Source organism: Mus musculus, chromosome 2 (genome assembly GCF_000001635.26).
Source record: "Mus musculus strain C57BL/6J chromosome 2, GRCm38.p6 C57BL/6J".
In the NCBI taxonomy this organism is placed as follows: domain Eukaryota; kingdom Metazoa; phylum Chordata; class Mammalia; order Rodentia; family Muridae; genus Mus; species Mus musculus.
Window position 1 is genome coordinate 120,489,806 of NC_000068.7, and position 25,030 is coordinate 120,514,835.

Consider the following 25,030-nt stretch of genomic DNA (forward strand, 5'->3'; position numbering starts at 1 on the left):
AACCATGAGAGTACTGTTGATACTGGTGGAAGATCACTCTCAAACCAGTGACCTACAGAGAAGGACACTGGTGTGGGTTCCCCAAAAGGGCAGGAGGTGAAGGCAGGGGAGCCAGGGACTCAGTGAACATGATGGTGCTTATATTCTTGAGGAAAGGTTCTAGAAGCCTCCATCAGAGTTCTGGACTAAACAGGCAATTCCCTTCTTAGTATCTATCCCCTTTACCTCACCTACAAAATGGAAGCAGTACCTACAGTGTCCAAATGACTCTTATGAGGGGTAAAGGTGACAGCTGGGGAAAGCTCTTAACTGAGACCAAAAGAGCCTCTCTTTTGGAGAGAAAGAAAGAAAGAAAGAAAGAAAGAAAGAAAGAAAGAAAGAAAGAAAGAAAGAAAGAAAGAAAGAAAGAAAGAAAGAGAGAGAGAGAGAGAGAAAGAAAGAAAGAAAGAAAGAAAGAAAGAAAGAAAGAAAGAAAGAAAGAAAGAAGGAAAGAGGGAGGGAAAGAAAGAGAGAAAGAGAGAAAGAAAGAAAGAGAGAGAGAAAGAAAGAAAGAAAGAAAGAAAGAAAGAAAGAAAGAAAGAAAGAAAGAAAGAAGGAAAGAGGGAGGGAAAGAAAGAGAGAAAGAGAGAAAGAAAGAAAGAGAGAAAGAAAGAAAGAAAGAAAGAAAGGAAGGAAGGAAGGAAGGAAGGAAGGAAGGAAGGAAGAAAGAAAGAAAGAAAGAAAGAAAGAAAGAAAGAAAGAAAGAAAGAAAGAAAGAAAGAAAAAAAGAAAGAAAGAAAGGGAAGGAAGGAAGGAAGGAAGGAAGGAAGGAAGGAAGGAAGGAAGGAAGGAAGGAAGAGTGCTTAGCTGTTTTCCTGTTACATGATCTTTTCTTAGCAACTCCGTGGGCAGCAAGCTAACAGTTTCGACGAGTTAGTTCATGAAGTCCTCATAGCTCCTAGACAGATGATGTAGTCGGTTCCCTTCTGCAGCGAGGAAGTCGAAGCTGACAGGTCAAGTGACATGTCTAAGGATATACAGCTGTCTGATGCAGATTCAAGCTCTTAATGAGGAGGCTAGAAGATTCAGCCAGAGACAGCCAAGCCCTTGTGAACCCACTCGAGGGGACTGGTCTTAGAACTTTCTTAATTCCCCCATTTTCCCACCAGTTGGAAGGACTGGAGCTTTGTAGACAAAGATGAGAAGGCCCGTCTACAGCACCAGGTTACTGAGGATGGAGAGTTCTGGTAAGTTCATGACCCAGGCAGGGAGCCACCAGGGTGCATCTTTGGCATATCTGGGCCCTGTTTTCCTATGGGTGCTCAAGGCCCAGCAAAGGTGAGGTTCTGAAAAGAGAGTGCCAGTATGGCAGTGACTGAGCTCAGACCCTGGCCATCCCATGGCAGCTCTCGTTCCAGAAGCTACCCTTGCGCACTGGCCCTGATGTGGCTCTCTTCTGAACCAAGGGGCTTTTCTTACCTGATATCCAGTGCCAGCCTTATTCTGATCATGTCAGCCTTCTGAGTCTCAGCTGACAATAGTGTCTCCTATGACGCCTTTGGTTCCCTCAGGACCCAGAGGCATTTATCTATGATGTCACTGGCCTTAAAACTATCTTTTCCCAAGTGACATCTCTTTTTCCATGCTGAAAATGTGCCTGGCAATAATGAAACATACAGTGAGTAACATTTTGGAGAACTGATTTCCAGCACACTCTTTTCAAAGACAAATGAGGAGTCATGAACATAAGACATGGTGATAGTTTGGGGTAGATAGGTCAGAAATGACAGTGCCAGGCACACACCTGTAAGTCCATCATTTGGGAGACAGAGGAAGGAGGGTCAAAAGGTCAAGGCCAACCAAGACCACAGGATGAAATCCTGTCTCTCAAAAGCAATTGAACAAGCCAAGTGACATCAGGGTCTTCTGGGGGACTTTGCTGTGCTGTATTAGCCCTTGAATCTTCCCTTCCTCAGCCTGTGTGAGTGTCTCCTCTCTCAACCTCTCAGGATGTCATATGATGACTTCGTCTACCATTTCACGAAGCTGGAGATCTGCAACCTCACAGCTGACGCCCTGGAGTCCGATAAGCTTCAGACCTGGACGGTGTCTGTAAACGAGGGCCGCTGGGTGAGGGGCTGTTCTGCTGGAGGCTGCCGAAACTTCCCAGGTGGGAGAGCCTCTGGATGGGGGAAGGTCTAGGCAGAACTCATTCCAGGCAGAATAATATTAGCTATCACTTATGGAGCCTGTCCTAAATTCAGGATGCACTGTCTTATTAAAGCCTCCTCAGTTAAGGAAGGAAACATGCCAAGGGACCTCCGACAGGGAGCTTGTAGCAACTTGAGCTTGAAGCAGGAAACTGTCAGAGCGCCACGCCAATCCTGCTGGAGGTGCATTTGAGGACCTGGTGGCCATGGCACTTGCCCATAGCAGAGATGCTGAATGCATGGCCAAGGCAGTGGCCTCAGAGATGGGGCAGCAGAGAGAATGCAGATTTAGGGAAGGAATAATGAACGATACCAAGGGTCCTGCTGTTTTTATGTGGCTGGTTGTGGAGTTACAGTAAGAGGAGTTTAGTTTGTGACATGAAAAGTTTGAGGTACATATTGACTACCATGGTAAAGATTTGTAGTAGAGAACTGAAGTCATCTACATTTTAGAGTAGACTTGGTTATATGATAAAAATTCAATGAAGATGACAGAAAGATGGTTCGGCCTATAAAGAATTTTCCGGGTAAACTGAGTCTGGATCCTCAAACCCCCACAAAAGTCAGGTGCACTAAGTTGTGTGTCCAAGACCCCAGGGATGGGAAATGGAGACAGGAGAATCCCAGAAGCTCAGGGGCCAGTTAGCCCAGCATACACATCAGCAGACAACAGAGGCTCCCAAGAAGGTGGAAGGAGGAGGACTGATGGTCAACATTGCCCTTTGACCTCCATGCACATGCCATGCCATGCCGTGCATACATCTGCTTTCGCAAACACACACACACACACACACACACACACACACACACACACCATATACACACAAAACTCAGTATTTTATGATGAAAAAAAAAAAAACCAAACGAGTAAATAGATGAGAAGAAAAGGGTGGTAGAGAGTGGGAAGCCAGATAGGAAACTGAGCCTAGACATGTACCTCAGGTGTCATTGGAATGTAGGGCTCAGTTAGAAAGTAGAGGTCACACAAAGCTATGGTGGTGCACTCCTTTAATCCCAGCACATGGAAGGCAGAGACAGGCAGATCTCTGTTTGAAGCCAGCCTGATCTTCAGAGAGAGTTTAGGACAGCCAGGGCTACACAGAGAAACTCTGTCTCTGGAAAAAAGAAAAGAGACACTAACACCACACATACACACACACACACACACACACACACACACACACACACACACCACCACCACCACCACCACACCACATACACCACATACACCACACCACACACACACACACACACACACACACACACACACACACACACACACACACATCACATCACAGTGGAGAGGGTCAGATGCCTAGGGAAACAGCATAGGTGAAATCAGAGGAGAAACAAAGCCTCATTCACTTGAGACCAGTGACACTTGAGGAGTAGGCTAAAAAGTTAAACAGCTGTCATGTGTCAAAGACAATGAACGTTCAGAAAGGACATGACAGCATTGCACATCCAGACCGTGCAATGCCAGAAGCGCTGGTTTAGCTTTCTACAGCTGTGGTGAAATACCAAGACCAAAACAACTTGGGGAGAAAAGGGTTTATTTGGCATCACTGTTCATCAGAGGAGGAATTCAGGAACTCAAACAGGCAGGAACCTGGAAGCAGACGCTGATGCAGAGACCATGGAGGGGTGCTGTTTACCAGCTTGCTTGATTTTTTTATAGAACACAGGACCACAGGTTGTCTGCTTACAGCCCAATCTTAGGGAGACATTTTATCAGTGGCTGAGAGGAGGAGATTCCCTCTTTTCTGATGACTCTAACTTGTATCAAGTTGATATAAAATTAGCCATCATAAGGGTAGGGGGTCTCACTCACCAATAATTACACAAACGCTTGGATCATGCTTTCCATAAATAACTGTGCATCTTACAGTTGTCCGGAATGGGAAGCAGGCCTCTTAAACTTTTTTTACATATATCTTCTTTTCAATGAGGAATTTTTACACAACCCCGTGTATAGGTGTATAAAATAGGTATGCAAATCAGACACTTACTGATAAATCATTAAGACATTTACTTGGGAGTCTGGGAGTGTAACACAGTTGATAGTTTGCTTGTCTAGCATGCATGAAGTCACACCCTCACACACATACACACAGAGAATAAAGCATGTATGGTGGCACATGCTTCTAATCCCAGCACGAAGGAGTCAGGAGAATTGTCACAAAAAATGAAAAGAAAATAAATTTATTTTATTTTAAAACAGTTCATGGTGCACATGTAAGTTTGCCATTTATTTTATGTTAATGAGATAGGTGCACTTGTTCGCTTTTGCTCAAAAAAATTAAATCTTGTGGAATATTAGATACCGTAGGACACAGAGCATCTTCTTTTTGGAATTGATGGATATTTTGATGTCATAATTGTCAATCTTGAGAATCCCATTTATATAAATAAGTAGTACGAATCGGCAGCAGTTCTTAGGGCCATTTCAGAAATTTCTGGGAATTCTGTCCTAATTCTAAGTCAAAATCCATTTAATGGGAACTGGCGAGATGACTCAATGGTAAAGAGCTCTTACTGCTCTTGCAGAAGACCTCGGTTCGGTTCCCAGCAATCACATGGTGGCCCTCTTCTGATCTCCATGGGCACCAGACATGCATGCGGTACACAGACATAGGCAAACCATCCATACACATAATTCAAAACCTTAACGTTACCCATCATAGGGAACAAAGGAGACCGGATCTCTGTCCTACTTTCCTTCCTGCCCTTTCTCATAGAGGCGTATCTGAACACGCATTTCCTTTCTTGGGTCACAGACACTTTCTGGACCAACCCGCAGTACCGTCTCAAGCTTCTGGAGGAAGACGATGACCCTGAGGACTCTGAGGTAATCTGCAGCTTCCTCGTGGCTCTGATGCAGAAGAACCGGCGCAAGGACCGGAAGCTGGGGGCCAACCTCTTCACTATTGGCTTCGCCATCTACGAGGTATGAGCGCCCCGGCTCCAGTACGGGAAACACCTTTCCAGCGGGGAGAACTTGGGAGTTTCCAACAGGGTCTTCTGGTTTTTCGTGTCCCCAGTGACCAACAGGGCTCCTGCTCTCAGGCTCACACATGTCTGTCACCAGTGTAAATACCACAGTTGCAGAAGGCAGGACGGAGCTGGCCGGGTGGTAGCAGGAGTTAGAGCCTACAGTCACTCTCATGTGTCTGGCATTCCCTTCTGCAGACTCTGTACCCTCATTTACATCAGAGATGTTCTTTTTCTATTTCGCTTCCAGGTTCCCAAAGAGGTATAGCAGTGGCAGCGGGCAGCCGTGGTGTGCAGCATTCCTTGGGGGTCCTAAGTCTGTCTGTGGCCCCCTAAGAAGATTCCTGGTAGGGTTGGTGATCGAGGCTGATAGGAGGGTACCACGCCCAGAATGCACGTTTTCTCCCTCCCACCAGGACACCCTGCACATCAAACACACAAACCTTCCCACACTTATTCTTTCATATTCATGCAAGTATACACTCTCAGAGGTGCGTTTGAAGGAGGCTGCCTCCTAGAATAGGAGAATCGCCTTCTTCAGAGCCCAGAGTCCTTCCCCATCTTTGGGGCACTTGTGAGCTTGAGGGATTTGGAATTGGGGATCATCAGTTCTGGTGAGTGGCCCTGCCAAGGGAAAAACATAGACCTGACCTTTATTTCTGAATCCTGCCCCCCCACCCCCTCCCCCCAAAAAGGAAGAGGAGGAAGTGAGCTACAGAATTTCTGTGATGTTCAGCAATTTGAGGCCTTAGGAACTGGAAGTAGGTAGGTAAGGACTGTGAAACGAATGACCAAAGAGTCAGGGCCCTTGGAGGGGACTATGAGCAGGTCCACACAACCTTCCCAAGGGGCTCAGTTCTTTTGGGTTCTTGTCCCCAGATGCACGGGAATAAGCAACACCTGCAGAAGGACTTCTTCTTGTACAACGCCTCCAAGGCCAGAAGCAAAACCTACATCAACATGCGGGAGGTGTCCCAGCGCTTCCGCCTGCCACCCAGCGAGTATGTCATCGTACCCTCCACCTACGAGCCCCACCAGGAGGGGGAATTCATCCTCCGAGTCTTCTCCGAAAAGAGGAATCTCTCTGAGTGAGTGGCAGCCTGGCTTTCCCCACCTACCGCTAAGAGGTCACTCATGTGGCCCATCCTATAGCCAGGAGGCAGCTGGACCAATTTCCTTCAGGTCTTTTGGGACACAGCCACAGGCTTTTGCCATTCTGTACTCTAGGACCTTTACTCAAGTTCCTTCAGTCCTTTCTTTGATTGCTTTTTACAGCACTGGAGTGCAATCCCGGGGCGCCACAGGTTTAACTAAACCTCCCAGGCTAGCCTTGAACTCACTCAGATTGGCCTCGAACCTTTGATCCTCCTACCCCAGCCTCCAGAGGAGTTGCAAGTATAGCCCTGTGGCACTAGAGCAGCTCACAAATACTCACTCCATTCATCCTGCAGATATGTTTTGAGCAGCCATTCTACCCCAGGACTCTTCCAGGCACTGGGGATCATGAAGTAAACAGGATCACAGAAACAGAAACAGAAGGGGCTCGGTGACTTCATGAAGGTTAACACTCAAGGGACAAGGGACGAAGAAACACACATTGCTTTATAGACACATTAGATTTATAGAAATGATAAGCAAGTGAGTGTAGTTGGAATGCACGGGAAGCCAGCCAGGCTTCATTTCAGCAGATGTACTGACAGACCCTGCCTCTCTGAGTTCTGTCCCTGGAAGAGGTGCTAGGCCTGTTGCTAGGTAGCTGGGCCATGCTTTGAGGGAGCTCTGGGCAACACCAAGGAGTAGCTGTGTGCCTGGGCTTTTTTGGGAATGGCATCTACATGAGGCTGGCTCCTGGGGTGGGTGTTTAGTCCCAGGCTCTTTTAGATTTAATCTCAAATCTTTGACCACAAAGAAGCCATGTGACCTGGACAAATTTGTGGGGGTGACTCCTGTTTGTTCCGGGGGATATTGAGATACCCTTTGTGTTTTTCGCAGGGAAGCTGAAAATACAATCTCTGTGGATCGGCCAGTGGTAAGTGGTTAGGCTCTTAACTATGAGAAGATATGGGGGTCACATTCCAGCCCAGGCAGGGGCAGTCAAGTGTGCATGGCAGAAGGAATGATGCTTCTGTTATAGAACCATTTTGCTGGTCAGAAGCAGGAGTGTGGAAGAGGAGAAAATATTTTATCAATTAGAGGAAGGCAGCTGGGTTTAGGAAGTGATGGCAAGGAAGGCTAATATTGGCTTAAGAGGTTGGATCGCATCTGATTTCTCACACAGAGAAAAGGGACTAGGTTCAGGACCCAGGGTCAGAACCTGGGTCATTCACCTTCCACCTTGGTGACTTGGTCAAGTTTACAGAACCCCTCTGACTCAGCTTTCTACTCTGTAAAATGGGGATAATCATAATCCCCTGGCCATGCTGGTGGAGTTTAGATCTATAAGCTCACACATGTGAAATGTCAGGTGTAGCATGTGCATCACAAGGGTATTTCTAGATATCCTTCATGACTGTGGCTTACATCATTTCTTCAAACATTTGGAGAAGAGGACGAGATGGATAAGGTTGTCATCCCAGCTTTTCACTCGAGAAGGTGGTGGCTCAGTGGGGTTAAATGGCTTCCTTGCACTCCTGGAGGCAGGAAGTGGCAGGTAGGGCAGCGGAGAAGTTTAGAGTCTCGTGTGTGTGTGTGTGTGTGTGTGTGTGTGTGTGTGTGTGTGTGTGTGTGTGTGTATGTGTGTGTGTGAGTGTATCAGGAGAGAGGGGTCGGTGTAATGGAGGAGACTCAGGTCTGCCATGGACCTTGTGGCTGTTCTCAGAGTGACTTGACCCAGGACAAACGCCCCACTGAGTGTCTTTCAGGTAGTGACTCCATGATCACAATGCTGGTTCCATGCTAGGGCTGGAGCCAGGTACCTTCCTAACAACTGCACATCTTATTTTAGGGTTGGGTGTGTCTTGCTCTTCCTCATCCTTTGGGTGCTGGAACAGCATAGAATATGTTTCAAGAGTTGCTCACTCAAAGATTTCATGGACTGGGAGCGTGGCTGAGTGTAGAATGCTTGCCTGGTATTCACAGGGCTCTGGATTCAATTCTAGTGCTGCTTAAGAGGGAGGAGGGAGGCTCATGGGAACAGGCATGTCATGAGTACTGCAGGTCAGTGGAGGGGGTCTAGTGTCCTTACATACCTATGTTTGTCAACAGCTTTCAAATAATACATGGTGGGCCAGGTGTGGTGGCACAAGTGAATCTCTGTGGTTTCAAGGCCTACAGAGAGAGTTCCAGGACAGCTAGGGCTACACAGAGAAACCCTGGTTTTTTGTTTGCTTGTTTTGGGGGATTTTTTTGTATTTTGTTGTTGTTTTTAAAGACACTGGGTAGGGGCTCAGCTGACTTGCCACAGGACATTGCTCGCCCAGTGTAATTGCCAAACCTTCCGATTTTACAAAAAAAGCCCTAACCTGGAAACACATATGAATCTCCCTGTTACATGTTTGCCTAAATATTAAAACAAAATCTCCTTAAAAAAAAAAAAACTTCACTTTCACACAGGTTTGAATGAGCCACATTTTGGCGACCAATTCTATTTTTAAGGACTGGCAAGGTCCTTTCCCTCCTCAGCATCGGATTAGCAGAACAAAGCGTAGCAGCTGTCAGTCTTGGGATGTGGCAGAAGAATACTCTTCCTCCTTTGCACTCTGTGTTCTTTAAAAAATTGTATTTTATTAATTTATTCATTCATTCGTGTATGTGCATGTCCCAAGCACATATGTGGGGGTCAGAGGACAACTTGTGGCAGTCAGTTCTCTTGTTTTGCTTTGTGGTTCCCAGGGGTCATTTGGGTTGTCAGTCTTGGTGGCAAGTGCCTTTACCCCTGAGCTCCAATTGATTACAATATCTGGACTCTAGAGTCTTGAGCCACTGGCCACCCTAGAAACTTGATTTTCACCCATTCCTCATTTACTGTCCCCTTTCTATGCAGAAAAAGAAAAAAAACAAGGTGAGTGGGCCAGGCACTGTGCTTATGTGTGCACATGCATGCATGTGTGTGTACACATATGTAACATGTGGCACGTGTATGTATACTTGTGTATATGCATGCATATGCATACACATGTGTAACATGTGGCACGTGTGTGTATACTCATGCATATGTATACACACACGTAACATGTGGCATGTGTGTATACTTGTGTATATGCATGCATATGTATACACATGTGTAACATGTGGCATGTGTGTATATACTCATGCATATGTATACATGCGTGTAACATGTGGCATGTGTGTATACTTGTGTATATGCATGCATATGTATACACATGTGTAACATATGGCATGTGTGTGTACACTGTGGCATGTGTAAGATGCACTTCTTCCTCTTTTCCTTGGAGCCTCTGCTGAGTTGGGTGCCCTCGCAAGTGCTTCAGCTCAGCCTCACAGTGATCCTGGACTGTGGTTCCATTATCAGTCCTGTGTTTAGAGGGGGAAAAGGCAGAGACAAACCAGTCTCCCTGAGACCACACTTAGCCAGGGGGTTCCACAGAGTCTGTGCTCTGAAATACACAGCCGTCAGACAAGGTTTGGTGTGGGTGCTTATGGTGGTCCTGAGGAATCTATCTCAGAGGTTCTCCTGGCACGAGTGCTGGTCCAGCCCAGAGGGAACATATACCATGTGAAGTGCTTATAGCAAGCCCCTACCCCACTATATAATAGTATCTATAAGGTAGTCACTGTTTATGCTTTTTATAAGTGAGCGTTCACATTCAGAGAAGCAAAGTGATTTGCCACACAGTTAGCAACTGGGGACATTGGAACCACAGTCCCACATATGTCTACTCCGAGACCAGTCTCCTGCCTCACCTCCCCAGTGCTCCCTACCCTTCAAGGCTTGTGTTGTCAAGATTGCATGTGAGTCTATAAGCGCATGGCTGGTAGAGATGCCCCATGGCTACACCCTGCCCACTAGTCTGCTCAGACCGTCACCTTCGCTTGTTCTGAGATCCCAACTAGTTTCATTTGCTTTGGCAAGAGCCGTTGTTTATAAAAGCAAGCTGCGGTCTAAGGAGCCTCTCAGAGCTAAACCCGACTCTCTCTGGTGCTCCCCCTGGGTGAGCTGCACAGGAACAGAGTGGGGCCTCCCTGACCAGGCTGCTTTTTTTAGTGGAGGCTGCTAAGATTATCTGCACTTTGGCCCAAGCCCTGCTGTTTCCCACCACACCAGCACAGGCAGGATGTGGTGGCCACTCTCTAGCTCTTCTGTGGCCTCTGCACTTGCATGAATATGGCCTTAAGGTAGCCCTCCTGCTTCTGCAGTACCTTCGGGGTTTGCACAGTAAGTACAGTTTCACTAACCCTCTGGCTTCCGCAGAGGCCCTATCAGAAGGGAAAGTGAGGTTTTACCAGGTGCAGTAGCAGATGAGTGTGAACAGCCACTGAAGGTAGTTCTTACATGAGGGGAGGAGGGCTGGGCAGAGCAGACATGCCACAAGCAGCAGGATATGAGAGGTTCCTGGGGAACTGCAGGGCCAGAGCTCTGTTTTCTACTAGGATGACCTTGAATTTGTGGTCATTCCCTCTGCTAGGGTTACAGTTGTGTGCCACCACGACCAGCCTGAAAGCCTCATTTTTAATGGGTTTGACACTGAATTTCTGGGAGACTTCAGTGTTTTTCCACTTGAAAAATAAATTCACAAAAGTACTTGATAATCACCGATCACATCATCTGTGCTCAGCATTCTTAGCGCTTTTGCGTGTTACTTAGGAACGCACAAGGAGAAATGGGAGGTGGGATACAATAGCGGACCATCCAACTTATAGAACATATTAGCTGTTTTTAAAAATATGAATAAAACTGAGAAGAACTGAGGTTCAAGCCACACATGATGGTATACACAGGGGCTAGACTGAGCTATAGTGGGATTCAGTCCCAAACAAAACAAAACACAGAGAGGGAGGGAGGGAGGGACAGACAGACAGACAGACAGAGACAGAAATGGAGAGAGACAGACAGAGACAGAGAGAGTACTCTTCAAGGTCCAGAAAGGTTTGGCATGTCTCCTAGCCACACGGCTTGTGAGTTCAGAAATGGGACTCAGGCTTCTGAGTGACCATTTCCTCCTGAGTGGACAAAGCTGCTTCAGGGGTCGTCTGCCTCTTGTGTCCGTCGGCCTGTAATACTTGCTTCCCTCCTGCCCGCCCCTTTCCCTCCCCTCCCCTCCCCAGCCCATCATCTTCGTTTCTGACAGAGCAAACAGCAACAAGGAGCTGGGTGTGGACCAGGAGGCAGAGGAGGGCAAAGACAAAGCAGGGCCCGAGAAACGAGGGGAAACCCCACAGGTTTCTGAGCATGCGGCATGGATGGGGAGTTTAGCTCGTAGTGGCGGCTCTGCTATGCTCTTGGGGTCCTTAGGGGTTATGGTAGCTCTCAGGGGAGGGTCTCTTCAGCACTGTGGGGTTTGGAATTGTCTGCTGACTTTTCCTCCCGGCAAGTTCCTCTGAACTTTGCAGGTATTTCTTGGGTAAGTGTCTTTTAAGGTCGCTGCCACACCAAACCAGTCCCAGGGTGGGAAGGATAGGCCAAGAACAGCCCACTGACGCCTCTCCAGTCAGGACAATGGAGCATGGGGAGACAAAGGCTGAGTGAGGCGAGCCAGCTGCAGAGAACGAAGCTGAACTGTCTTTGAGTTGTTGCAAAGGGAGGAAAAGGGGATGGTAGCAGAAAGTGGGGTCTGACAGCAGCCCTGAAGTCCTGCAGAACTCCAGGGCCACGCCCTCCATCCCAGAGAACCTACCAGGTGGGGAGGGAGGGGTCCTTTGAGGACTTAGCTACAGAGACAGTAGCGGTTGGAGGACCTGGCCTCTGGTCAGGCTCAAAAGAGCAGAGAAAGTTCTATCTGGAAGAGAGTCGGGAGAGTCAAGGATGCTGTCTGCATGTTAGCATGGCAAATTTGTCCTTTGGCCTGAGGTTCCGGGACTGCAGAGCCTCTAGAATCCTCACTGAGTTTGCAGGTAGACTGAAAACTTGAACCTTGTGCCACCTGCTGCTGCTTTATGGGGCTGTTTGGGATACTGACGCCTGGGTTCCCATAAACCAGTTTCCTTTGTGTCCCTATAGCCAAGGCCTGGCCACACAGACCAGGAAAGTGAGGAGCAGCAGCAATTCCGGAACATCTTCAGGCAGATCGCAGGCGACGTATGTATCTCTATCCTAGCCCAGGGACCCACCTCCTCAACGACTCATCGTCTAAAAGGGGTCATTTGATGTGGGAGAACCAGAGAATGTGTGATGCATCAAAGAAACCTGTGCCTTTGGGTTCAACCACTGACTGGGTGGCTCAGAGCCTTCTGGCTGTGAGCTGCCTGCTGCACTGGCCTTTACAATTCTCTTCTCTCCCTCAGGACATGGAGATCTGTGCAGATGAACTCAAGAATGTCCTCAACACAGTGGTGAACAAACGTGAGCGACCCACGCCGGATGTGGGGGATGGGCAGGGGCCCCAGCTGTCTGAAAGCAGCTCCTCACCCTTCTCCATCCCCCCAGACAAGGACCTGAAGACACAAGGGTTCACGCTGGAGTCCTGCAGAAGCATGATAGCTCTCATGGATGTATCCTTCCATCTGCCCAGAGGGTCAGGGGAACAGTTAAGGGTGTCCACGCCCAGGGAAAGACTTAAGGGAATCCTAACACAGATACTCCTGGATATCTGGCAGAGGTTAGGAATGGATACTGGGTAGTGGCTGGTCATCACCTCTGGCTCTTACCACAGATTTGAAACCCTGCTTGGCATGCTGCCCAAACTTCCTAGCGGGCAGGCTCTGTGAGCTGTAAAGCTGGCAGGAACTCTGGTTAAGGGAGGATAGAACCTGGCAGAGTCAGGGGCCCTGGTAAAGGTGGTTTAACCACCTTCCCTGCATAGTGCCCTAGACACCCCCACCCCGTTCAGAGGCATTTTACTATGTGCCTGTGGTCCTTACATCTATCCTCTAGACAGATGGCTCTGGAAGACTGAATCTTCAAGAGTTCCATCACCTCTGGAAAAAGATCAAGGCCTGGCAGGTGCGATGAGAGACGGATGTGGGAATGATGGACAGGGTTAATTTGGGATTAAGTGTGTGATTGCTGTCTTTGAACTTTGTATTTTCAGAAAATCTTCAAGCACTATGACACAGACCATTCCGGTACCATCAATAGCTATGAGATGCGAAATGCAGTCAATGATGCAGGTGCTGGGGTGCAGGGGATGCTGGGGGGTTGAGAGGGTGACAACATGCAGACCTGAGAGCTGGGGGAAGCAGGAGGGGATGGGAAAGGAGACTGCAAGCCTGAGAACTTCATCCCTCCCTCTCCCTGCCCCTCCAAGGCTTCCATCTCAACAGCCAACTCTATGACATCATCACCATGCGCTATGCGGACAAACACATGAACATCGACTTTGACAGCTTCATCTGCTGCTTCGTCAGGCTGGAAGGGATGTTCAGTAAGTGAGGGGCTACTCCCCAGATTTCTCAAGCCCCCCCCCCCAGGCTCCTTCCTCATAGTACAGCCACAACAAGAGCTCAGCCTGACAGTTGCCCACTCTTCCACTGAGGCTGCATGTCAGCCGTTACTCTCTGAAGGCCAAGAAAAGGATGGCAAAGGGAGACGAAAGATGCAAGGGAGAGATAGATGCTGGTTACGTCCTGCATGGATCTGTGTGGAAGGATAGCACTCAGCACAGAGGCTTCTTAAATTACAGATCTGAGCACTCAGATGATGCTCACGTGTGATCCCAGCAGTTAGGTAGGAGAGATAGGAGGATTATGAATTCAAGGCCAGCAGGGGCTACTTGGAGAGACCTTGTTTCAATAATAAAACAAGGGCTGGCAAGATGGCTCAGCTGCATGGCTCTGGTGGTCTGAGTTTAATGGCTGAAATCCATGAGGTAGAAGGAGAAAACCAATCTCAGAGTTGCCCCTCTGACCTCTACATATGTTCTGTGCCCACATGCATACAGTAATAAATTCTTCAAGCAGCAAACACAAGTAAACTAGGTCCAAACCCTAAGAAAAGGAATGGGAGGTGACAAATGAGAGTCTGTGACTAGCATTTGCTTTATGCTTTCACACAGGAGCTTTTAACGCATTTGACAAGGATGGCGATGGTATCATCAAACTGAATGTACTTGAGGTAAGTGCAGCAAACACATCCTCTGCACAGAACCCACAGGGGGTGGGAGGGATGAATGACAGGCAGAACCCAGCACGCTTCTCACTCTCAGGACTGGAACTTGGTGAAGATTGCGATTCCTGGGGTGGGTGTACAACAGAGGCTAGCCCCACCTCTGAGTTGCACCTCGGTGGAAGATACTTTCCTAGGGAAGACCCAGGGAAGGCAGGCTGCTCCTTTAAGGCTCCTCCCTTTCTCCGTCCCAGCACAAGCAATTCCTAGGGATGGCTGTTACCTCCTTGTTTGCTCTTGTACTGATCTCAGGGTTTCTTCTTCCAGTGGCTGCAGCTTACCATGTATGCCTGAACCAGACTGACCTCATGTTAAGAGCAACTAGGATTTCATCTCAACACAACACAGCTAGAGCCATCTACCACAAAAGACCCAGTAGGTGCATCTCCACCAAACCTAGGGGGCTCCTGGTCATGTTCCTTCTCCATTTTGCACCAACTCTTGGTGCACAGCCTGATGCCACCTGAAGTGTCTGGCTTGCTGAGAGGTCTGTAGATTCTGAAACTGTCTACTTAGCTTGTACTGGGTTGTCCATAGCACCTGTAGATGGCTCTCACTCACGGAGGAGCCCAGTCGCCATCTGCACTCAGTTCTGCCACTTTTAGGGTGGGTCTATTCTGGGGTCAATAGGGCGTGGATATCTGACAAAAATGTGGCTACATTCTGAAAGAAGCTATCTAAATAAAGGCACACACATGGCTAGTTCCACCATTCTCCTTATTAGCATTTCTCAGCCACAGGAGGACTGAGTATCTTCCAGTCATATTTCATGCATCACCTCCACAAAGATCTCGTTTGGGGATAGGGAGATAGTTGATACAGGTCTACGCAACCACGAGGAGCCCAGTGGTAGCTTACACCTGTAACTACAGTAATGGAGAACAATGACAAGGGGAATTCTGCAGGCCCACTGGCCAGTCAAGCCAAAAGGATGAGGTTTGGTACAAGAGAGCCTGGATACGGTGGAGGGACTGAGGAGCAATGGCTTACGGGGTAAAATTGCTGTGTTTGGATCCCCAGGGCCCACACAAATGTAAATACTTGTTGGAGTAATCACCCACCTGTACTTCCATCCCAAGGGGGCCAGAGAAAGATTACTGACAAAAAGCCAATTAGCTAGACTAGCTGACCTGGCAAGCTCTGGGTTCAATGGAGAGACCTGGCCTCAGTGTGGAAGGCAGAAGGTAACATCAACCTGACCTCCACAAGCATGCACACAAACATAAAGGAAATATCCAAGTCTATCTGACCTCTGCTCCTGCGCACATCACAAAGAAAACCCTTTTGGCCTATGCACATACCTGGTCCTGTCAGGTATTGAAAGGGTTCGGTCTGGTTAGTGTTGGCATATTTCTTCTTTAATTTTTTTGGGTTTCTATATCTCTCCCTCCCATCCAACTCTTATTCCACCCTCGTTCCTTCCAATCCACCAACATTAGATAGGAGATAAAGGTAAGAGGGGAAAGAGGGCATAGACCTCTTTAGACTCGTTCCTGCTGATTAGGGGTGTTGGGTTCCTTGGGGCAAGTCCAATCTTCATCAACAGTATATTTCCTGTCTCTTTGTCCATGACTTGACAAACCCCAAGAACCAGGAACAGCAAGGGGAAGCTGCAGCTTCCATGGGCCCTTTCAGGTCTGTTCCACTTATACCCTCTCCAGAATTAAACTATCTGCAGCTGGCAAAGCCACACGCTTGCTAGTGCATGGAGCAAATCATAATCACCTGCTGTGAAGTAGCCTCTTATCATACAACTGGGATTAAAATAAAAGCATAAACCGGTCATGGTGGCACATGCCTTTAATCCCAGCACTCTGGAGGCAGAGGCAGGCAGATTTCTGAGTTTGAGGCCAGCCTGGTCAACAAAGTGAGTTCCAGGACAGCCAGGGTTATACAGAGAAAACCTGTCTCGAAAAACAAAACAACAACAAACAAAACAAAACAAAATTAAAAAAAAAGCATATATACATATCATAACTGGGTTTTTTAAGCAACCAAAGTTCTCACCACAGGTTAGTGTATCCATGGGAAACAAAGCCCTAGTTTCTGGATAGAATAATGGAAAATACAATTAAAATCAAAGATTGCTTGTAATTTTGTTTTATGTGTATGGGTGTTTTGCCTGCATGGCTGGTGCCCATTAAGGTCACATCCAATTCCTTAGAAGTGGGAGCTAATGATGGTTGTGAGCACCATGTGGGTGCTGGGAGCCCCCCAGGTCCTCTAGAAGAGCAGTCTCTATGTCCCTGACCATCCCCCCAGCTTCACTACTTCTAGTTCTTGAGCACACTGACCACCCAGATCTTGTTCAAGATCACTGGTGTAGAACACACGAATGGGGGTATATTAATTACTATGTATGAAATTGAGAAATAGACAAATTTAAGATCAAATAAATGAAAACAGGAAGGTCCAGCGACCAGTGTGCAATGCAGATGTGATTTTCTTTTTCACCCTAGCTCCTCTGCTCCCTGGCCTTTCTCACATTAAACAAACTACTTAACCTCAGATCCGTCAATGGCACGTATGCAACACATTGTTTCCTGGCCACTGTTTTGTTCTTTATGGCCAAATGAAAAAGGCCAATTCATGAATATGCAGACAAATAACAAAATGAACACTTAGTAAAAGTATTTTATTTTCTTCTTGTACTTGCTTTATATCTCACTTACAAAGTTATGAAGTTCACAGCTTTTATACCAAAATGTAAGAAGGCTGTTTAGAAATATCTTTGCAGTCAAATGTCACCTGACATTTCTTCTAATCCATATTGAAAAACCAAGGTTCGGGGTAGCTCTGGGCATCTACTTCCCCCCACAGCCTTTCCTTCTCCACTCTCTGCCCCCACTGAGCTACTCCTGGTCTGGGCTGAGCTGGTCTGGGCCAGTCTGGGCCATGTCCCTGGGGCTGGAGTTGAAGCGGAGGTAAGTGGTAGGTTTGGTTTACAGAGGTTTCCTACCCATCTGCATATGGAACCAGGTGAGACCCACCACAGCTTCCTCCTTTCCTTCCTATCAGGCCAACTCCCTCAAACCCAAGGCTCTCAATGATAGGACATGGGTGAAACCACCACAAGTATGGCAAGTGCAGTCTTTATAGTAATTCTAGAACCTTCCTTGAAGCAACAGGAACAAATTTGCTAAGTAAACGTATGTGAACTTAAGCAAACCTACTTACTGTTCAACCCCACTTTACAATATATTTCAATTTCCTCCTCAATGAATTATCTTCCATAGAATGCTGTGTCATTCTTTAAGTGTGCACCTACACTCAGCACCTCAGCCACATGCCCATGTCCTCAAGTTGTGCCATGATAATCTACCAGGAAAACAAACAAACAAACAACAAAAAAACCCCAACAACAAAACCTTTGCTGGCAACAATCACTTCAACCATAAAAGTGTAGCCTCAGACTGTTATGTGTTCATGAATTCAAACCTCCAACTGCAACCTCTCCCAGGAAAATCATTTTCTTCACGACAGCAACGAGTGTAATAATGCTAACCATGACGTCTCAAGCTCATGTCAGGACATGTTTTTGCTCCTTTTTGCTCCTTTTGCTCCTGTATACAGACTAGCAGAATGTGTCAAAATGTGTTTTGAACCTAGTAAAAACTTTCAAAATAATTGAAAGTGCCTGGTATTTTATTAGAACTGAAAATATACACAAGAGATTTTTAAAAGATTTTCTTTGCTTTGAGCTGTTGCAATCAGCATAAAGAATTTTTTTAAATATGAACATTAAAAACCTTTAAGTAACTTGTAAGAACTGTCTTGCATTTTGTCAGGTATTAGTTACTTTCCTCCCTTCAACAAAGTCAAACAAATGTCAGCAAGACAGAGCTGCCCCTTCTGAGGGCACTGGAGGCAGATGGTGAACAGACGTCACGGTCGACCTAAGAAGTACGCACAGTTCTCCCTCCTACAGGCAGCTCCTGTTGAGGAGCCAAGACACTCAGGGCTCTTCATTTTCAGAACACACTGCATCTGGGGAACAGTGACCCAGTGCCCAAAACAATCCCACCTGTGCTTGAACTCATCATCACACTGCTTCCGAAAACCCCTGCGAAACAAGGAAAGCCAAGTGCAGGTGCCCACAATGCTACCAAGGGAAGCTCAGAGCAGTCTGTACTAATCCTCTCAGACTGCATGCATGTTCCTCACCACGGTCAACACCTTACCTCCTTCTTCCTTGCAGCATAAGGTCCTACCCCTCCTCACTTTGCATATTCCCTTTGGTGAACAGGGAACGTGAGCTTCCTTAGCATACCAACCCAGGGAATGATCCAGGGTCAGCATTAAACTCGTTAGGAACTTTCCTAAGCAATCACTTCCCAGACCACAAAAGTGTGCCTCCTCTGCACACCCTTACAGGAAGTGGAGGGGAGAGGTGGGAAAGGGTTCCTAATCTCATAACTATGCTGTCAGTATCTCCTCTGTATCACACAAAGGTTCTCTTCACATCTAAGCCACGTGGTCATCAAAATTTTTCCCACACAATAGGCCACATGTGAACAGCTTGTGGCCATGCATGAGCTAGTGTCAGCTCCTAGATTAGTTAACATTTTCTGAATCCAGTAAGAACTACTGGAACCTTTCCTGGAAAGGGGGTGCGGGGAGGGAGGACCTGCCTACAGCCTCTATCAATTCCTAGGAGAGTCTATGGGGAGGTCTGATCAGGCCAGGGACAAAAAGAGGCCACAATCCCAGTAGCAGAAAGTGAGGGTATGTGGCATGAGGGTCCACTCGCTCTGAAGAATCTGAGGTTTGAAATCTAGAAACAAAGCATTAGATAGTAAAACTTGTTCAGTTTTACCCACAAGTCTTTAAGAAATCCAAGAACAAAGCCATCCCACTAAGATCCACTAAGATGGGTACTCCCAATGATAGCTTTCCCTTCACCACACTCCACTCTACGGCTGGCATGAGCATGGAGACAGGCACCGGCTTCACTAGCTCTGCCTGCCACCTATGCCGATCAACTGACTCGAGCTGCTTCTCCCAGCTCCCTCTCTAGGGTGCCTGCAGTGGGTGGAAGCAGCCTGGACGCCTGGCCTGCCACTGCTCTAGGCACAGCAAGACAGTAGGAACGATGGGGGCTGGCAACGGAGCAACGCAAAAGGTGTCAACTCTTCATGAGGTTCCAAGAGCCAGAGCTAGAAAGGGAATAAAGGTTTGTGCCTTCTACTCAAGAAGCCAGGAGTGTAGACGCGCAGGGGACACCCACTGAGCACTCTGGAGTGATTACTGGGAAGTGCCGTCTTCAGGGACTTCTGATCATGGACAATGTCTGAATTCTAAAATACAGTACGCAGGGCAGCCAGGCACTTCAGGACACTACTGTGTTTCCCGTCGCACTCATAGCCAGCTTTGTCCAGCTACATCAATAGTGAGACACTGCACATAATTATTTTAAAAAGAAAACTTTAAATTTAAATACCCAGTTATTTCAAAAGGAGGAATTAAAACTGATCTCAAAAAATCTATTATAAGCCATCATAAGAACATAAAACAAAAATCACAAACTGAATCAATAAACTATATGTATGATTAGGGTCAAACTGGGTAACTAATTAAAATCTGCATCTTTAATAAACACCTATAAACTAGCAGCACAAACCACTGTATGTCATTTGTTCCAGAAGAGTAGGTTTCTTAGAAACTGCTTAAATGTCACTTACAGGCTCTAGAGCGGACCTGCGTTGTGTGTGACCAACCTATCCTCAGACTGCTCACACTTTGCTAGTGGTGGGTCTGGCTGTGAACCATTTTCTCCCTCCCAGCTTTGTTGGAGGACAGATAGGGGCCTGGAGAAGGACAGTGAACGGCCCATGGGAGAATTCTTCACTAAGGACTTCCCAACGTGGGAGGCAAAAAACTTCATGAATCTATTTTGCTGTCATCTTCAGCGTGGCGTTCAATATGTCCTGCAACGTCCTAGGGAACAAGGAGAGAGGGGGGTCACAGGTCAGAGTTAAAGCTGAGGAGCACAGCACTGCATCGCATACACAGTGAGGGTGGGAGGCTCTGGCACCTCTTAACCAACAGGAAACCATCCCCTTAAAGATGACATCTCCCCTTTGCACGAGAGCACATGTGCTTATTAAAAACAGCACAATTTTTTTTTTTTTTAGATCTAATTTAATTAACCCAAGTTCCTGAGTAATAAAATGTAAAGTTCCTAGGCACTCCCCGTTGACTGCAATTCTGACCACCTTAGGAAGGCTGGGAAGCATGGTTCTCAGGGGGTCTGCGGAGCCAGGTGGACCCCACAGAAATACCTGCTTGGATCCTTTCCTGGCTGTAAAAAAGGCATCGCAGTTCCTCCATCGACACTTCAGCGTCTGGAAGTTGGGATTGGTGTGGTCAGTCAGCAAGTGTTGTTTCAAGTGATCCACAACGCCAAATATCAGAGTACAGCCATACCACTGTGAGAAAGAACAGATGTGCATGGAGGTGAGCAGAGCACAGCGCGCGCCCGTGTACACACACACACACACACACACACACACACACACACACACACGCACATGTGCAAACACAAGCAACCTTCCCTCTCACCATATTCCTCTGGCTAGCCTAAACTTTCTAGGTAGACCAGGCTGACCTTGAGCTCTCAGAATCCAGCTGCCTCTGCGAGGATTAAAGGTCCAGGCTACCATCCCCAACTAAAGCATACACTTTATCTTACATCATAAAATAAAATTTGTTGCATTTATTTTGTAATCCTTTTTAAAAAATGATAGACCAGTAGCTTCCCCTTAATACTGAAAAGAATATATTTAACAATTCTAAGAACCATGAAATTAACTATACAAAACGATAGAAGCTGATGAGTGGTGCACATCTGAAATCCCAGCATTTGGGAGAGAGAAGCATGAGGATCATCAGTTCAAGACCGGCTTCCGCTACATAGTGAACTCCCGGGAAGCCAGCCAGCCTGGGCTACAGGAGACCTGTGTCAAGTCTAACTTTAAACCTCACAACTTCTATCTCTTGAATCACAATCTTTTACTTAACTGCTTAAAACAAATGCAACTTTCTGCAAACAAACAAACAAACAAAAAAAGCATGTGTGTGTCTTAATTTCACATAATTTTCATAAAGCACAAAGACTCTGTTTCTTGCTTTTAAACCTGCAGTCTTGTAGTGAATGTTATGATTTCTAATTCCATGATGTTCATTTATGTTTTTAATTAGCATGTATTAAATATGCATAGTGGGTTTTATTATGCTGTTCTCCTGATACTGGGAACTGAACCTAGGGCTTTCCACATGCCAGGCGGATCACTTCACCACTGAGCCATGGCCCTCCACTCCTCCTAGCGATTACTAACTGCCTACAGAGCCTTTCGGAAGGGTGGGACCCTAAGAGCCCTTCCCTGGGGGATGTTCATTACTAAACAGTAATGAAAATTTGAGTTTTCTAGTCAGATTACTTTAACTACCTTTGTATTGTAGGTACTTTCCCTGAAACCCTTATAAACAAAGGCAGTGACTATATACATCTATACATCTATTATCTATTATCTATGTATCTATACCTATATATCTCAAAGCTGAAAATTAATGTGCCTACAGACAAGCCTAGACTCAAATTTGAAAAAAATATCCAACATTAATTCTGGTAAAGGGATCAGGGTTTGGGGAAAAGAAACCCAGAGCTAAACGTCTCGCTGGTCACTTCTAGCACTAGAACCAGCTAAAAACAAGGCCTATACAGATGGTGCTTAAGTTTTGTGGGCTAATTATTAGCTTCTATTCTTTAAAAACCACACAATTTAGCCCAGTAGACTAAGACAAAATTAGAAATTTAAAACTGCAAGTTTCGGTGGCACACGCCTTTAATCCCAGCACTTGGGAGGCAGAGGCAGGCGATTTCTGAGTTCAAGGCCAGCCTGGTCTACAAAGTGAGTTCCAGGACAGCCAGGGCTATACAGAGAAACCCTGTCTCGAAAAACCAAAAAAAAAAAAAAAAAAAAAAAAAAAGCAAGTTTTTGTTCGCCTATTCATCAGAAACCAGCAAGGACATAAGTCAAGTCTTGAGTACTTGTAATACCAGAGGAGGGCTGTGCAGACAGGAAAGGCTACAAAAATAAGCCCCACCATTTACTTCCTGTACTGATTTAATGAAACAGAAACCACCTAGGAGGGGAGAGACTTCAGTGGCAAAGGACTTGCCCATCACCTGTGAAGTTTAACCCTTAGTACTACAAACAAGACAAAACAACTCCCCGACTCCTCAAAACAAAGCAACCAGGGGACAAAGTGAGAAGATACAATTTATATATCTCATATCTAACTTGAGATTTTTCAATAAAGAAGCCAAAAAGCATTCTGTGTATTCTTCCAACATGAAGCTTGTCTGCCATAAAGTAAAAGAATAGGTGTAAGGCCAATCATGAAATGAGAACGTTACATTGATTGATGATCAAGAGGATCAACCCAGCCCAGACCAAGCAACCCTCAGGGCTGGTGCCAACAGTCCCATTCTTACCCAACAGCGGTAATTCTGCATCAGATTGAGCCTCACAGCCTGGATGCTGCCATCATAACAGCCAGTGTAAATCTGGAAAAAGAGGTTTGCTTAGGGTATCAGACTAAATAAATATACACAAAGAAAACAGCTACAAAATACTCTTCACAGAAATTTAAATAACATGTAAGACCTGGTCAAAGCCCCTCAGAGGGTCATCCTTGACCTGTGGCTCACAGCAAGGATGGCAGGCTTCAATGTTCCCATGTATTCTGCACTGGGACAGTGCTGCTAACAAACTGGGAGTCTGTTTGCATTGCCAAGAAAGGGCTTCACTACTCAAGATCTTGAAAACATCCATCCTCATTCGACCTCACAATTAAAACCCTAAGTTAAACAGGGAGCCAGGTGGGATGGCTTTAATCCCAGCACTGAGGAGAGAGAGGCAGGTTGATCTCTCTGAGTTTGAAGCTAGCCTGGTCTGCACAATGAGTTCTAGGCCTAACAAGGCTACCATTACACAGTAAAACCTTGTCTAAAAACAAAGAAGAAAGTTAAGTAGGGTCAGGTGAGTTGCCTCTAACTATGCCACACTGGCCAAATATTCTGACTATGTTTCCAGTGTCCTGTTCACAGCATGTCTGCAAAAGCAAGTGTTTTTGGTTTTTTGTTTTTTTTTAAAGCATCTAATTGCATCTTCCACTTAGCTGTAGGAACAGATTTTACTGCACTTATTTTAGCTATTAATGGAAATAGAATGTTCAACAACATTGTTGGGTTACTCCTTAACACAAGCAAAGCACTCAGTAAACAGTAACGGGGCGCATCACAATCAAGTTGGGAAGATGTTACTTAGTAGACACATTATTATCAGCATATGGAGTTCTAAGTAAACACAAAGGCAAAGAAAGACTTGAAAAGCAAGCAATACCCACCACACTCTTATGGATGGTCATACACATAATCATGTCTTTGTGCCCTCCATAAACTTGCAGTCGATCATGGGACTTAAGCAGAAGAAAAACAATTAGAGAATCAATTAGTCAGCGGAGGACTTGATAAAGCTACCATTGTAGGGAAGACTGGACAGGTTTTAAGGGGCTACAGATGCTCTCCAGAAAGCCTGTAAGTTTTGTCAAAGATGACACTAAGCTCAGCACTTGGAAAGAGAAGGCAGTGGGTCAGGAGTCCAAAGATTCTTAGCTACACAGGGCTACACAACCCGTCTCAATTCCTGTCCACCTAGTCACCCACCACCCATAAGAGAAAGAAAGGCAATACAAAAATATTAATTTTGACAACCAGGAGCGTGATCAAGTATCTCAGAGTGGTATCTGAGTGCAGTCCTTGGCCTGGCTGCTTCCTAATCATGGTAGAAGGCTTCTGTAAATGTGGATCCCAATCTCACACCAGCACAATCACCTCAAAGAAGTTATACAAAGTATGTGGACCTAATCCTACCTGTAACTCATAGACACGAACAAACTTGTCCAGGCAAGCAGTCACCATCACTTTCCCCAGAATATTCACCACAGTGACTGCATGGTTGTGGCCTTTATAGATGCGCACAAGCTCCCCAGTCTGCATCAGAAAAGAGGAGGCAGTCAACAGGCTGAGCTTTAGGATTCCAGCCACAATCATTGATTGCAAAGTTCTAAGGGGAGACTCTGAGGTAAACAATGCAGCTCTTCTAATGCTAACAGCTCCCGGTTTTACTCTCAAGGCACCATTAGCTGCACAAACATTACACATATCCTCAGACTTTAACATTTATGGACAAACCAGGTGGCGGAGAGGCACGCCTTTGATCCCAGCACTGGGGAGGCAGAGGCAGGTGGATGAATCTGAGTTCCAGGACAGCCTGAGCTACAGACAGTTTTTCCAGGATAGCCAGGGCTACACAGAGAAACCCTGTCTCAGGAAAACAAAATAAAACAGAACAGAAAACATTTCCTGACTTTGTGTATCTGTATAGGCACACATGCCACAGCACACACTCTGGAGGTCAGAGGACAACTGGAGGTCAGTTCTCTCCTTCTACCAAATGGGTTAAGGGGACCGAACATATCTCATCAGGTTTTGTGGTAAGCACCTTCACCTGCTGAGGCATTCGCCTGCTCCTCTCTTTTTGAAGTATGACTATCCCTGATCCAA

General features: G+C 46.4%; 2 protein-coding genes across 8 annotated transcripts in view; one reads left to right on the top strand and one right to left on the bottom strand.

The window, feature by feature from the left end:
- Capn3 (calpain 3) overlaps nucleotides 1–15,114 on the top strand; it is a 41,327-nt gene extending 26,213 nt beyond the window's left edge. For 2 of the 3 annotated variants that reach the window (NM_001177799.1, NM_001109761.2), the window contains exons 8-21: nucleotides 1,149–1,226; nucleotides 1,989–2,149; nucleotides 4,967–5,136; nucleotides 5,431–5,442; nucleotides 6,060–6,268; nucleotides 7,173–7,209; nucleotides 12,298–12,375; nucleotides 12,582–12,639; nucleotides 12,724–12,788; nucleotides 13,171–13,239; nucleotides 13,328–13,406; nucleotides 13,544–13,660; nucleotides 14,291–14,349; nucleotides 14,668–15,114. In NM_001177799.1, coding sequence (NP_001171270.1) covers nucleotides 1,149–1,226; nucleotides 1,989–2,149; nucleotides 4,967–5,136; nucleotides 5,431–5,442; nucleotides 6,060–6,268; nucleotides 7,173–7,209; nucleotides 12,298–12,375; nucleotides 12,582–12,639; nucleotides 12,724–12,788; nucleotides 13,171–13,239; nucleotides 13,328–13,406; nucleotides 13,544–13,660; nucleotides 14,291–14,349; nucleotides 14,668–14,694 — 1,219 coding nt within the window. In that variant the 3' untranslated portion in view covers nucleotides 14,695–15,114. Of the gene's footprint in view, nucleotides 1–1,148; nucleotides 1,227–1,988; nucleotides 2,150–4,966; nucleotides 5,137–5,430; nucleotides 5,443–6,059; nucleotides 6,269–7,172; nucleotides 7,210–9,162; nucleotides 9,181–11,405; nucleotides 11,520–12,297; nucleotides 12,376–12,581; nucleotides 12,640–12,723; nucleotides 12,789–13,170; nucleotides 13,240–13,327; nucleotides 13,407–13,543; nucleotides 13,661–14,290; nucleotides 14,350–14,667 lie in introns of all 3 variants that reach the window. The other variant, NM_007601.3, reaches the window with a different exon arrangement.
- Nucleotides 15,115–17,014: 1,900 nt separating this feature from the next.
- Zfp106 (zinc finger protein 106) overlaps nucleotides 17,015–25,030 on the bottom strand; it is a 57,045-nt gene continuing 49,029 nt past the window's right edge. For 4 of the 5 annotated variants that reach the window (XM_006499044.4, XM_006499042.4, XM_030248878.1 and 1 more), the window contains 5 exons: nucleotides 24,338–24,457; nucleotides 23,812–23,883; nucleotides 22,898–22,969; nucleotides 20,682–20,828; nucleotides 17,017–20,337 (listed from right to left, as the gene is read on the bottom strand). In XM_006499044.4, the coding sequence (XP_006499107.1) occupies nucleotides 20,281–20,337; nucleotides 20,682–20,828; nucleotides 22,898–22,969; nucleotides 23,812–23,883; nucleotides 24,338–24,457 (468 nt within the window). In that variant the 3' untranslated portion in view covers nucleotides 17,017–20,280. Of the gene's footprint in view, nucleotides 20,338–20,681; nucleotides 20,829–22,897; nucleotides 22,970–23,811; nucleotides 23,884–24,337; nucleotides 24,458–25,030 lie in introns of all 5 variants that reach the window. The other variant, NM_011743.3, reaches the window with a different exon arrangement.